Here is a 15,484-nt window from a genome sequence, read left to right as displayed (position 1 = left end):
GAATGAAAGGCAAAAGATGTCTGAGGCTGAGTAGAGATTGAAAATGATTAAGTGCCATTAGACTGGTCAGCTTTCTATCTAAAAGTCATTGCTGTTAATTAGCTAACTCATATCCATCTACGAACATAAGAAACATTGAACACATCGTGGGGTGGGGAGGGTGTTCAAAAGATAGATGTTACAGAGAATTCTATATACCACACGTACCAACCAAACCACGAGTGAATAAACTCTACTATACCCCATGAAATGAGATTTGTAAAAACTTCCACAAAAGCCGTTTCAAAATTTAGGCTTCCCCAACATTGTTTAACAAAACCATAATATATAAAAGAAACGACAATTTATGCATATACTTTTAATAAAGGACGTAAAAGATAAAGCTGGCCAGCATTTGTCAATATTTCTGCAGCGAGACACATGGTTTTAAGGATACTATATACAATCACTTTTTATATATGATTTATTTTTGTTGTTGTTGAGAATATACACAGCATAACATACATCGATTCAACAATTTCAACATGTACAATTCAGTAACAATGATTACATTCTTCAAGTTGTGCAACTATTCTCACCCCTCTTTTCCAAGTTGTTTATTCCCATTAACATAATCTCACTGCCCCCTAAGTTTCCTATCTAATCTTTTGAGTTGCTGTTGTCAATTTTATCCTATATAGATCGATCTTAAAAGACCAGAATGCTCAAGGCAGATGTTTTTTACTAGTTAAGCTAAACTACTGTTTGGTTTTAAGAAGACTTCGGAGGATATTTTTGGTTTAAGGTTTAAAGATTATCACAGGATAATAGTTTAAGGGGTTCATTCAGCCTCCATGGCTCCAGAAAATCTGAGTACAATCACTTTTGAGCAGATTGATGGAAAAAAAGGATTTGTAGCAAATTGGCAACTTGAGCTGAATTGCTGAAGCCTCCAGTGCCTTTCTTCTTCTGACTCTCCAGTGCTTTGCATATATTACCAAGACCCAACCCCAGCTTTTCTGCTGTGTCCCTTTGCTGATTTAGCCATCTAGGTGAAAGCAATTATTCCCTGCATGCATCTGATATCATTTTTTTTGCTTTAATGCCATTCCCTACTAAGAATCTATTTCCTGATGTATTGCATTCATTGTATTTTTTAAAAACTCATTCTGCCAATGGTTGTATACCAGGCTGCTCCAAAAAACAAATTTAATAGTTTTGAATACTGTGTAGGACACAGACCTAGCCCTTTGGGGCAAGTAAACAGTCATGAGTTACTATTAGAAGCCACTCATTCATTATTATATCGCAACTGCATGCAAAAGCCTACAATTTAATATGGTACATTACAGTCATGGTTAAAGAAATGCAGAAGTACCATACCTTGCAAATCATTTCCTACTGATTAGATGGAGCTCATGAATTTTTTAAGAAAATGGGACTTGTATAAGGGTCTAACAATTTTGTTAGATACGCTCTGACTGACAGAGGCACAGAACATGTCTTTTGTACTGAGTATCTTAGCCACTCTGGGCAGAGGTTCTGGAATGTATTACTGGAATTTTCTTTGCCTGTTAAGACTGTTGGACTTTTTTTTTCTGAAAGGAGAGCACAGAGAATCATTCCTTTAAAGTATTCACTTCTGGTGACCAGTCAGCCTGGTTTGGGGGCAGTTTATGTGTGTTTTTGTGTGTGTGTGTCTGAGCATGCACACGCAAGCGTGTGTGCATGTGTTTGTATATATGTGTGATGAGAGGTGAAACAGATGGGATTCACATGACTGTTACATTCTTGTGAGTTTGGGCCTTGTTAAATTTCAGGTGCATGTTACAATAATGTATATTCAATATTCTTAAAACATACCTGCTAGGATTGTGCTTAAATCTCCATTAATGTCAATGTTTACACTTTGTGCAATTTGGCATAAATGTGAGAAGCACATTCTTTTCCCTGGCAAAGACCGCCCTGAGATTTGGCTCCATGAGGGCCACAGGAGATAATGGCACTGGCTGATGCCACATAGTGTGAAATACACGTGTCACAATGGGCCAGTGGGGGAAAGAGGCACATATTACATTTCTGTCACATAGAAAATAAGAGTTGTATAAACTGTATACTTTCAGAATTTGGAAAAGTGGGACTCTTTTGGGCTGTGATCCTGCCCTAATTCCTCTCAGAGTTCTAAGATGCTCCATGATAGTTCCACTAATGGGAAACCAAGTCTCTTTAAAAGAGTGTACTGGACGCAGTAACTGTGAGTTCTTCCCAAGATAGCTATGTGCCTTTGGAGGGCATTTTGTTTCTTTTACCCTTAATTTTTCCAGCTGTGCCATGCAGAAAATTTTTCTTCTGTCTGTTTTTCCAAAGACATTGTTGGAATGAGTAGAAGAACATTAATAAAATACTCTAAGCTCTGCAAGAACAAATCAGCAATGATAGCACTGAAGAAAGAATGCAGCACACCAGTTCGCTTAGAAATACTGTGGTAGTTAAACTTTTCATTCCAGTCCTGCAATTAAAGACATATAAGAGCACTAGGGAGTTACATAGCACCTTTCAGCTGTAGGATCCTAACAATAAATATCTTCATTTTGCAAATGGAGAAGATGAGTATCAAAGAATTTGGGGAGTGAGATCCCATAGAAGTTACTGGGCAGAGAGCCCCAAGGATAAGCAAGCAAAGGAGTCAGATCAGGGTGCACTGATTATCAAACAAATCTTTCTGTCTTCTTTACCAATAATCAGTTTGGGGGGTAGTGCCTATGTGCATTAGTCAGTACTCAGATGACCTATGAGTAGGGGTATTTATGCTCATGCGTTATCAGAATCTACAAATTAGTGGGATCAAGGTGCTAAGATAGGAATAGGGTTTCTTTTTCCTCCAAGACTCCAGGGAAAACTCTGATTTGTTTGGCCTTTTAAATATGTGTAAGTCTGTAAGACATTAATTAGCTTGAAATGATAGCTCTCCTAAGCTTACTTTCCCAGTGCTTCCCTGTAGTTTACTGACACTGTCTTTTGTGACCTGATATCTGTGAAAGGTGAGTGCTCATACACTCTATGTATCAAAGAAATTCCTGATGCCTTCATGACTTTGGATCATAGTTAACAGCTGCGCTGCTAAAACTCTTGGCAGAAGATGACAGACAGGAAAAGGGGAGATTGCTTTGAGGCCCACTGACTGTGAAGTATGTAAAGGCCCTACCTCTAGAGAAAGGCGCATTTCTGTATAAATAGAAGGCAAGGCTTGTCTGCCATAAGACCATGTGGATGGCCAAATAAGCTGTCAAGAGGAATCTAAACAAGAGAGTGTTTTTGGAGGAAGAGGAGAAATGGGGAAAAATCTTCCCATCTTCCCATCTGAGCATATACAATTTCATCATGAAACCCAGTGTGCATAGTCTTCTAGACCACTTCCGAGCTTCTGAGTTTGAGGAACAGTCTCTGGCTCTAATAGATCAAGTCATGTCTAATCTCTAAAAAAGGAGCCCTGGTGGTGCAACAGTTAAGCACTAGGCTGCTTACCAAAAGGTGGTTCAAACCCACCAGGAGGAAGATGTGGCAGTCTGCTTCCTTAAGGATTACAGCCTTGGAAACCCTCTAGGGCAGTTCTTATTCTGTCCTATAGGGTCGCTATCTATAGGAATCGACTGGACTGCACACAACAACAGTGATCTCTCAAAAAAGAGCCCTGTGGCACAGTGATTAAGTGTTCCGCTGCCACCTGAAAGGTTGGGGCTTCTAACTCACCCAGCAGCTCCACAGGAGAAAAGACCTGGTGATCTCCTTCCGTAAAGAAGAAAACCCTATGGGGCAGGTCTACTCTGTCACATAGGGTTGCTATGAGTTGAAATCAACTTGATGGCATACAACAACAATCTCTCAAAGGAAATGCTGATCACAACCCATTTAATTTATGCTAAAATCTTATTTTGGTCAAAATCACCTAAAACCAAAAACTAAACCCAGTGCCATCGAGTCAATTCCGACTCATAGCGACCCTACAGTACAGAGTAGAACTGCCCCATAGAGTTTCCAAGGAGCGCCTGGTAGATTCGAACTGCCAACGCTTTGGTTAGCAGCCGTAGCACTTAACCACTACGCCACCAGCGTTTCCCAAAATCACCTAGAGGGTCCAAATGATCAGGTTTTGTTGCTTTAAGTAGCTGGATTGCTCACTTTCTCAGGTCCACCAGAGCCTAGACTGCTGATTGTTTGTGGTAGACAACTCTCTCTCTCTCTCTTTTTTTATTAAAAAAAAAAGTTTCAGGGGAGATAATTTAGTAAATTTAGTAAACCTAACCATCCCTCTGGAAACCCTGGTGGCGTAGTGGTTAAGTGCTACGACTGTTAACCAATAGGTTGGCAGTTCGAATCTGGCAGGCGCTCCTTGGAAACTCAATGGGGCGGTTCTACTCTGTCCTATAGAGTCGCTATGAGTCGGAATCAACTCAACGGCAGTGGGTTTTGGTTAACCATCCCTCTAGGGACTCAATTCCTTGATATCAGTAAGATGCCTCTAACAGTTGGGGCTTCTCTTGTCCACAGCTGGCACTACTGCATTGGTTGAAAAAAATATTTCAATACTTTTAGGTATTATAAAAAAGCAGCATTAGTGTCCATACTCATTGATTCAGATACTAGGACTAAAAGAAAGGCTGATTATAAATAAATGGGGAAATGGATGCAAGCTATCTTAATGTCTGAGCTACCATTGAGGCTAAAAGAAAGGATTGACATATTACTGTTAGTTTACCAATATCTGTACATTAACCCCTGCTGTGAAAACACGGATCTTTAGTGCTGTTCCTTGGGCTTATGTCAACTGTGAAATTTTACCCTTATTAACAGCATTGTAATTAAACCTGAAAGTCACCCTTAAACCCCTTTACAAAACCTATGGCCTATAACTGAGGCTTATAGTTTTTTTTTCTTTTCATCATAAATGTAATTCATACGGGCTAAAACAAAGCCAGACAGAGAAAGGAATAAAAGTAATTACGTAATTTGGCCAGCCTGGCATTAAAATTTTTAAAACACCAATTGTTATGTTTAATAAAGTGAAAATCTGATTTGATCTAATCTCATCTATTAGCAGCAGTGTTTCAGGAACCTCTAGGACAGATACTTTTCCAGGACAGAGAACAGGTTTTACATGGTTGTTCAATTTCCAATTTGAGGGCCTTGGTAATAGTGTGTTGAATCTTCCTCTACAATTTTAGGCTGATATAGGATAGTGTTCAAATCTCAGCAAATATTCAAATGCTACTTAGGGAAAAAGCATGATGAAATAAAAGCTTCAGGCTCCTGATTTTTTTTACCTTGATTTACACAACATCACGAAATTTTGTGTATATATATGCTGCACATGTTTATAAATGCACATGCTACAAGCAGCAAACTTATTCTGATTCTCCTCAGTACCACAAGACCCTATAGATATGGTTAATAGTCTTTCCAGTGTAATGAAAGACTCCAAGGAAGTCTTTAGAATTCTCCTTTATCTAACAGGATGAATGAAAAGAGCCTCCAGAAAGGTACAGATATTACATTTAGGCTTTCATGAATTAGGGGAGGGGAAATGAAATGAAGAAAGAAAAAGTAACACTGACATAATTAGTAGCTACCAAATTGATGAGTTGAGTCAGTAAAACAAATATCCTGTAATGTCCTGAAACATCTCTGCACAACAACTCTTTGATGGAATGACTTTAAACTCTGAAACTTTCGATCCACCACGGTGATTTTTTTTGAAGATTGAATGGTTCCCAATATAGAACTCTGTAAGCCTCATGGGAGGTGGTGGGTCCTGGGAATGAAAACGAGAAATTCACAGGTGAGTTGAACAACTGTAAATATGCACATGGTAACTAACATCCATTTGACAGTAATATGCAGCCATTAAAATCACATTTATGAAGTTTTTATGGATCAGCACTGGAAACTGTTAATTATTTTTAATCCAGATACTGTATCTGGAACCAAAGATTAAGGAAATATACTAAACTGTTGAAAGTGATGGATTCATGGGTAATTTATTTTAATTTTCTCTTTCTACTTGTATTTTCCACATTTTCTTTGGTAAACATATGATAATTCTAAAATATTTATTTTAAAAATTCACATGGAAATAACATGAGTTTTGAAATTATGTAATTTTGAATCTGAATTCTAGCTTTGCCACTTGCAATCTCTATGACTCTGAGCAAATAATACCAATGGATCTTAGTTTCCTCATCTATAAAACAGGCATAATAAAATCTACATAATATAATATCTGGTACAGAGTAGGCACTCAAGTAGCTATTATTATTATAACCTTTATGGAAGACAATTCAAGAGTATCTGCTAAGTTCATATTAGCAATTTAGCTTCTAGGATTCTGTCATAAGGAAATGGTTATAAATGAGGGAAATGATTTATGTTCAATAATATTATACACAGCCTTATTCATAATAGTAAAAAACTGGATAAAGTCTTAAAGTTGGACATTAGAGAGATGGTTAAATAAACAACAGTACCTTGATGTAAAAGGGAATTATTTTTGGTATTAGTGAAAAAAGCAGAGTTATAAACTGAACACAGTAAGTCTCAATATTTAAAAAACACTGGAAGTGATACAACAAACTGTTAACAAGAGCTCTCTTTATGTTAGGTTAGGAGAACGAGCAAAACATGAAATGGATTTTTTTTGGGGTGGGAGGTTGAAAGGCACTTTGTTATTCAGGTGTGGAGCTCAGAAAGAGTTGTGGGCTGGAGATACATATTCAGTAAACAGCATTATGTATGCTTTTAGTCATGGAGTGGATAGATTCTCTAAGGAATGAGTAGATTTATGTGACAGGCAGTAGAGAAAAGTTTGAGAATGTGTATTTAGATTATGGGTGATTTTAATGTTCTTCATAGTTTTGTCTCTTTTCTATTATGAGTATGTTTAATATACTTTTAAAATGAATTCCAATGTGTTATTATTTTCTGATTATAAAAGTAACTCATGTTCATCATAGAGTAATTGGAAAATATAGAAAGAAAAAAAATGACCTACAATCTCCGTGACTGTTTTCCATTCCCCCTCCTTCTCATTCATTCCACAAATATTTATTGAATGTTTACCATATGTCAGACACTGTGCTAGGGGCTGGTACTAAAATGAGAACAAGACACAGTCCCTTGCCCTCAAGGAGCTTACAATCTAGTGTGGGAGACAGCCAATTTAATAGACTCTTATAACACATAATAAAAGTGCTGTCATAGGAGGGTTAAGGTAGCACCTAGAAGGGACATAGGCCTCAGCTGTGGGGGTCATTCAGTGATACCCTGAGTAAGTGATGTGAAAGCTAAAATCTGGAGGACAAATATAGTCAGCTGAAGGGCGCTGGGGTAGAGGAGGTGAGAGGTTGCTGAGGAAGCTTCCTAATCAGGGGAAACAGCAGGGACATGCTTGAGGGACTGAAAGAAGTACAGTGTGGCTCAAGTCGAGTGTAGGGATAGGACTAGTAGAAAGGAAGCTTCAGAGTCAAGAATTATGAGAGATAAGCCTTGAGAGATGAGCTGGGGCCAGATCATGAAAGGGTTTGTAAACTGTGTTAGGGAACTCAGATTATGCTGAAACCAATGGAAGAGTCATTAAACAGATTTGAGTTTTTGATCATTCTAGCAGCAATGTGGATAATGGACTGGGGGTGGGGGGAGTGGTGTAAGACTGGAGGCAGGGACAGCAGTTAAGAGGCTATTGCAGCAATACCGATGATACATGAGCTAGAGGTCATGGTAATCAGGATAGAGAAATGTGAGCAGCTTCCAGAGATGTTTAGGAAATGCAATTATACATGCCTTGTTGATTGATAAGATATGGGAGAGGATGAAGGAGAAGGAGCAAAACAAGAGATGTTTATATGGCATGTGAAAGACACTTGGTTATTTAGGTCTGGAGCTCAGGAAACCATTCAGGGCTGGAGATACATTTCCAGCAGTTATCAGCATATACATGCTTTTTCAGTGAAGGAGTGGATAGGTTCCCTAAGGAATGAATAGATTTACATGATGGGCAGGAGAAAATGCAACAAAGTTTAGGAAAACACTGTTTTAAGAAAGAAAGAAACTTCTGGTGGGGGGGGGTGAGGGAGGATGAAAAGAGGGTATAGGAGATTTGAGAGAAGCCTGAGAAAATTTTCTTTAATTTTTTAAATTTAACTACAGTAAAACTTTTTTTGGTATACAGTTCTGTGAATTTTTGCACATGCATAGATTCTAGTAACCACCACCATAGACAGAATGCAGAACCCCTAACATCTCCACCCCTAACCTCAGCAAGCACTGGTCTGTTTTCTTTCCATATATTTTTGCTTGTTCCAAAATGTCATATAAATAGAATCATACAGTATATAGCTTTTTTTACCCATTCAAGTATGGGTGTAATGGAATCTCCTTGTGGTTTTAATTTGCATTTTTAAGTAGCTATCGATTTGAGCATCTTTTCTTCTGTTTATTTGCCATTTGTATATCTTCTTTGGTGAAATATCCCTTCAAACTTTTTGCCCATTTTTACTAGGTTGTTTATTTTCTTATTTTTGGGCTTTTAGAGCACTTTACATATTTTGGATACAAGTCTTCTATCAGATATGTGTTTTGCAATATTTTCTCCCAGTGTGTGACTAAAAAAAATTCTGTTCAGTGTTCTTCACAGAGCAAAAGTTTTAAATTTTGTTGAAGTCCAATTTATAAATTTTTTTTAATGGATCTTACTTTTTTTTTACTTTTGATGTCATATCTAAGAACTCTCTGCCTGACTCAAGGTGATGTAGATTTTCTCCTATATTTTCTTCTAAGAGATTTATAGTTTTACATTTAGGTCTATGATCCATTTTGAGTTAATTTTTGTGTATGGTGTGAGGATGTTCAGTTGTTACAGCACCATTTGTTGAAAACAGTCTTTTCTCCATTAAATTGCCATTACATTCATGTAAAAATCACTTGACCATATTTATGTGGGCCTATTTCTGTATTTGATTTTCTATTCCTTTCCATTGGTTTATGTGTCTATGCATTCAATACCAGACTGTCTGGACTTCTGTAGCTGTATAGTATGTCTTAAAATTGGATAGTTAGAATGCTTTGGCTTTGTTTTTCTTTTTTTGGAATTGTTTTGGCTATTCTAGTTCCTTCTATTAATTTTAGAATCAGTTTGTCTTCTACTCCATGAACATGGTATGTCTTTCCATTTACTTAGGTCTTTTTTGGTCTCTCATGCATTTTGTAGATTTCAGCATACAGATTTATTTTTTTGGAGTTTTTGTAAATGATATTGGGTTTTTATTTTGGTTTCCTAATAGTGCATTGCTAGTGTACAGAAACACAATAGGTATTTGTGTGTTGAACTTGGATCCTGTGAACTTGCTAAACTCACTTATTAGTTCTAGGAGTTTTTGTATAGTCCTCGGAATTTTCTATGTAGACAACTGTAATGGATTGAATTGTATCCCCTAAAATATGTGTCAGCTTGGGTAGGCAATGTGTGGTTGTCCTCCATTTTGTGATTTTCCTGTGTGTTATAAATCATTATCTCTGACTGTGGTTAAAGAGGATTAGGGTGGGTTGTAACACTCTTGCTCAGGTCACATCCCTGATCCAATGTAAAGGGAGTTTCCCTGGGGTGTGGCCTGCACAACCTTTTATCTTACAAGAGGTAAAAAGAAAGGGAAGCAAGCAGAGAGTTGGGGACCTCATGCCACCAAGAACAAAGCATGGGGAGCAGAGCACGTCCTTTGGACCTGAGATTCCTGAGCTGAGATGCTCCCAGACCAAGGGATGATTGAGGACAAGGACCTTCCTCCAGAGTCGACGGAGAGAGAAAGCCTTCCCCTGGAGCTGAGCCCTGAATTTGGACTTTTAGCCTACTTTACTGTGAGGAAATAAATTTCTCTTTGGTAAAGCCATTCACTTGTGGTATTTCTGTTATAGCAGCAGTAGATGACCAAGACAATAATCATGTCATCTGTGAATAAGGATAGTTTTATTTCTTTCTTTCCATTTGGAGTGCCTTATATATATTTTTTCTAGCCTTATTGCATTTGGTAGAACTTTCCCTATGATATTGAATAGGAGTGATATGAGAGAAGGTTTGATATTTTGGTTAACAGAAAAAAGAACCAACAGTAAGTAGGTAAATAGTGAAGATTTATCAGGCCAGTCAAGGCTGAAGACTACAAATCTATAATCTGTTCGGTTGTGTTATTTTTGTAGTAGTCCTTAGTAGCCTGGGTGCAGGAATGGAGAAGGCAGACACTTGGATTGAATCTGGTATTTGGGTTTTATTGGCTGGGGAAATAGAGTTAGGGAGATAAGAATATTGGCAAGAGAGGTTGAAGTGTCTTGGCTAGACAGAGGAGGAGGTAGCCCATGTAAAATTTTGTTTTCCTAATATTTTGGTTTATTTCCTTCCCTTGTGTGTGTATGTATTTAAAATTTTTAAATTAAAATAAAAAATGCAATTTTATAATGTTTTCAAAGTTCATTAATATTGTAACATGTATCAGTACTCCATTCCTTTTTGTTGCCATACTGTATTCAATTGTATGGATATACCACATTTTATTTATCTATTCATCAACTGATGGACATTTGGATTGTTTCCACCTTTTGACTACTATGAATAATACTGCTAAGAATATTTGTTTACAGGTTTTTATGTGGACATATGCTTTCATCTCTCTTGGATATATATGTAGGAGTGGAATTACTGAGTCATATGGTAACTATGTTTAACATTTTGAGGAACTGCCAGAGTCTTTTCCAGAGTGGCTGCACCATTTTACATTTCCACCATCAATGTATTAGGCTTCTAATTTCTCCACATCCTTGCTAACATTTGTTATTTCTGAGGATGATGATGATGGTTGCCATCCTAGTTGGTGAGAAATGGTATCTCACTGTGACTTTGATTTGCATTTCCGTGATGACTAATGATGCTGAGCATCTTTTCATGTGCTTATTGGTCATTTGTATATTTTAGAGAGAAATGTCTGTTCAGATACTTTGCTCATTTTAAAAATTGGGTTATTTGACTTTTTATTATTGAATTGTAAGTATTCTTTATATTCTGCATACAAATATGTATACATAACAAGATTCCATTTTGTATGATTCCATTGATATAAAATGTGCAAAATAGGCAAGTTTATAGACAGAAACTAGATTAGTGGTTGTCTAAAGCTAGGAGGATGGTGTTCTGGTTAAAGCAGTGGCTAAAGCTCTCAGCTGCTAACCAAAAGGTCAGCAGTTTAAATCCACCAGCCGTTCCATGGAAGAAAGATGTGGCAGTCTGCTTCTATAAAGATTTACAGCCTTGGAAACCCTATGGGTAGTTCTACTCTGCCCTATAGGGTCGCTGTGAGTTGGAATCTACTGGACAGTAGTGGGTTTAGAGCTAGGAGTGGGAGGAATAGGGAGTAACTGCTAATGAGTATGGGTTTCTTTTGAGTGATGGAAATGTTCTAAAATTGATTGTGGTGATGGTGCACAACTCTGTGACTATACTAAAAACTACTGAATTGTGGGTGAATTATATGGCATGTGAATTATATCTCAATAAAGTTGATAAAAATATACTTTAAACTGTACTCATAGAGCTTTTCCACATAACCATACTATTAATTATTCTTCAAGATCATTATTTTTAATGGCTGCATAATATTTCACGATAATGATGTTTCTAATTTTCTGTTATTATAACAAATTGATGATTAATAGTTTTGCAGATCTGATTATGTCCTTAAAATATTAATATCCTAAATGGAACTACTAGATAAAATTGTATGAACAGTTTAAGTTTTCCTATACATTTTGCCAAATTGCCCTCAAGAAATGATCTATGAATTTAACCTTCAGCAGCTATAACAGTGCCTGTTCCAACATGTCCGTGTTGACACTATTTATAATTTGTAAAAATTGAATGATTTAATGGAAAAAAAGCATTTTGGGTTATTTCGATTTGTATTTCTTTATACTGAAGTTAGGAAACCCTGGTGGCATAGTGGTTAAGAGGTCGGTGCCAGGCGCTCCTTGGAAACTCTACTGGGCAGTTCTACTCTGTCCTATAGGGTCACTATGAGTTGGAATCGACTCGATGGTAGGGGTTTTTTTTGGTAGACTGAAGTTGGCAACCCCATGTATGTTAGAGTAGAACTGCACTCCATAGTGTTTTCAATAGCTGATTTTTTGAAAGTAGATCACCAGGTCTTTCTTTCAAGGCACCTCTGGGTGGACTCCAACTGCCAGTTTTTCGGTTGGCAGCTGACTGTGTTAACCATTTGCACCACCCAGGGATTTGCCATGAGTCAGAATCTACTTGATGGCAACCTTTTTTTTTAATACTGAAGTTGAACAATTTTCATGTTTATTCTTCATTTTAATTTTTTATTTTGCCTTATCTGTTCGCATCCTTTGCCCATTTTCTAACTGTTGTGTTTTTCTTTTTCCCTGATTTGTAACAGATTTGTAAATTAAAGATGTTAATCCTTGTGTGTTGTATGTTTTGCAAATGTCCTTCCAAATCTGTCTTTTAATTTTGAAGAAAATATCACCTAAAGTCAGTGCATTTCTTTGTGTAAAAATTGTGGTAATAACTTCTTACATACGAAAATTTGAGACACAATGAAAATATGCTACCAAACCCACTGCCGTCGAGTCAATTCCGACTCATAGTGACCCTATAGGACAGGGTAGAACTGCCCTATAGAGTTTCCAAGGAGCACCTGGCGGATTTGAACTGCCAACCTCTTGGTTAGCAGCTGCAGCACTTAACCACTACGCCACCAGGGTTTCCTGAAAATATGCTAGCATTTGTTAATTCTAAGCTATAAATACATGGAATTTTTTCACTTTATACTTCTTACTGTTCTTTAATTTAAAAAATTTTCACAAGAAAAAGGAAAATACATATATCTAATAATTTGTACATACACAACTTATTCAACCATTTTCTTCTCTGTAGACATTCAGACTGTTTCCAGTTTGGAGTTTTTACAACATTACTGTAATAATTATGTTCATACACTTAAAAATTCTTCATATCATAACAAGTTTTGAAATGTTTCTCCCACTCCTTTCTCCTATGTTTCCAAAGACTTCTGTTATTGTCATAACATGACTTTGTTGTTCCCACAAAATTAATCAGTTAATTTATTGGAACAGAATGCCCTAGGAAAAAGGCATTTCTTAAAGCCAAATTTGCTTATCTAGGGAAGTATATCACAAATGTATTTCATGGTTCAATGTTCACTCAAGATATTCTGAGAAAAAAGGGTTACGGGGCAAATAAGCTTGAAAAATAAATTATTCTACTTCTGGAGATTCACCAAGTTCTTTAGCATATTAAAAGTCCTGATAAGTACTGTACTAAAGACAGGGTTTCATGATCTGCACAAAATAAAGAGTTCCTTAGTCAAATGAGTTCAGGGAACTACTATATCCTCCTCTTGGAGATTTATAAAACCCATTATTTTGCATAGCACAGTAAAAGATATGGGAATTCTTACACTAAAGACATCGTTCTAATTTTACTCATACAGTTTCCTAAATTTATTTTAGCAGAGAATTTTTTCCCTTTTACATTTGTTAACATCTATTAACATCTATAGAAAACCCTTAGTAAAATGTTAAGAAAATGAAAGAGATAAGCACCATGGATAACTGAAATCTACATACTACTACCATGTAAGCTGTCTTACCTAAACATCAAACATTTCATCAGAGCTTTGAAAAGCAAGACAGCCTTAATTCTTAATTCTTCCCTCTTTTCAACCTTTGATTATAAGTGAAGATGCACAGTAAATAAACAGCCTAAGTAGTTTTTTTTAATGTAGTGCCATAGTGGAAAGAACATACTTTTGAGGTCAGACAGACCCTGGGTTGATAGCTTATGTTGGTGACTTACTAGCTATGTGACGTCAGATAAGTGGTTTAACCTCTCTGGACTTTGGTTTTCTCATAAATAAAATAGGAATCATAATGTTCACCTCACAGAGCTGTTGTGAGGATTAAATGAGATAACATATATTAAGTAAATAACAATGTGGTTGGCACATACAAAGTCCTATATACTGTCTACACTAGTATACAGTAGGAGTTATATAAGGGAAAGTAGTGAAGATTTGAGAGCGCACAAATAGATGGATAGGCTACAGAATAATTGTGAGCTTTTTCATGGGGATAGAATTGGAAGGCTTATGAGATCAGAGCTTTGAGTTCCACGGTATTTCTATTACCAAAATTCTCCTTTTAATACCGAACTATACTGGGTTTCTTTACCTGTAAGTATTTCGAGGGCACTGGGTTTTTTTTTTTTATTGCAAAGAAAAAGCTGTTTACTTTTTCACTAGGAAGAGAATTACAAAAGAGAAGCCCATGGGTAAGGCAGCCTACCATTAACAAATTAGTGCATTTTAGGTGGGGTGGAGTGTAGGGAGGGTGTTTTTTAAATCTGTGAGTGGGTGAGAATAAGTTATTAACTAATATAATGGAGTCAGGCAAAAAGAACCTATTTGTAATCTATATAATTTCAATCAGAGACCTGGAGTGCACCAGGACAAGGTATATCATTCACAGTATGAAGTAAATAATCCTAACGGAATGTTTGGCTGTTTCTGGATCCCCTGGTGTCTTTTAGCCCAAGTGATGTAACTGAGTTTGTAGGGAATCTTTTTTCAGTACACTGCACAGGGAAATTACGTGTAGAAATTACGTTTATGTGAGTGGTAGAAGAGTGAAGAATTTAACACCGTGTTCACTAGAATGAGAACTCACCCCTTTTCTAATTCTGCTCCCAAGGCCGCTTTTTAGTAGTGCGGGTGGCATTGTATGTGCCTCCCTCAGAATACTGACCTGTCTGAGAGATGCGAGAAATGTGAGAACTGCTATGTTTCCGTTTCCACAGCAAGAGATGATGAGCCTTCTGGATAATCTGTAAGGTTGAAAAGTGAAGGTGATCACATGTCCTTGTCTCTTACATGGGTGGATATTCACTCACTGGCATATTTTGTTTTTGTCCAATTCCTGGAAGCAGCAGACACCCGCAAATCTCTAAAGCATTTGTAACCAGTCCAGACATGCACATCCTACTAGTCAGTATGCTGTACTATGCACTAATATTTAAAAAAATATATATCAGAATAATATGATCTATAATACTGGCTGGTATTTGACTTAAATAGCTATGATAACAGCTCAACATCATCTGACTTTAATTGAATGGTTTAGGTCTTGCTACTCACAAAATCACCATTTTACTGTTATTCCACTGGACATTGAGATAGCTATTATAGTACTTTAGGTATTGGTATGTTTCTAAAACAGAATAAGGTTTCTAGAAAATAAGAGGCTTTGGGATTAACATGCAACGTCATTTATGGTATAAATGCTTTTGTTTCTAACACCCACCATTTTGGGGGAGCAAAGTACACTCCAAATCAGCTTGTTTAATGTACAGATAATCACTTTCTTCATACTC

General features: G+C 36.8%; 1 protein-coding gene across 2 annotated transcripts in view; it reads right to left on the bottom strand.

Annotated features, from left to right (window-relative positions):
• Window positions 1-411: 411 nt before the first annotated feature.
• Window positions 412-15,484, bottom strand: part of ZDHHC15 (zinc finger DHHC-type palmitoyltransferase 15) — a 227,303-nt gene continuing 212,230 nt past the window's right edge. Inside the window, exons 11-12 of one of the 2 annotated variants that reach the window (XM_049873317.1) lie at window positions 14,860-14,938; window positions 5,704-5,788 (exon numbers count right to left, since the gene is read on the bottom strand). In XM_049873317.1, the coding sequence (XP_049729274.1) occupies window positions 14,892-14,938 (47 nt within the window). In that variant the 3' untranslated portion in view covers window positions 5,704-5,788; window positions 14,860-14,891. Of the gene's footprint in view, window positions 5,789-14,859; window positions 14,939-15,484 lie in introns of both variants that reach the window. The other variant, XM_049873316.1, reaches the window with a different exon arrangement.

The sequence above is a fragment of the Elephas maximus genome, chromosome X (genome assembly GCF_024166365.1).
Source record: "Elephas maximus indicus isolate mEleMax1 chromosome X, mEleMax1 primary haplotype, whole genome shotgun sequence".
NCBI classification, from domain to species: domain Eukaryota; kingdom Metazoa; phylum Chordata; class Mammalia; order Proboscidea; family Elephantidae; genus Elephas; species Elephas maximus.
Note: the sequence above shows the minus strand (reverse complement) of the source record. Positions and strands in the feature narration are given on the sequence as shown.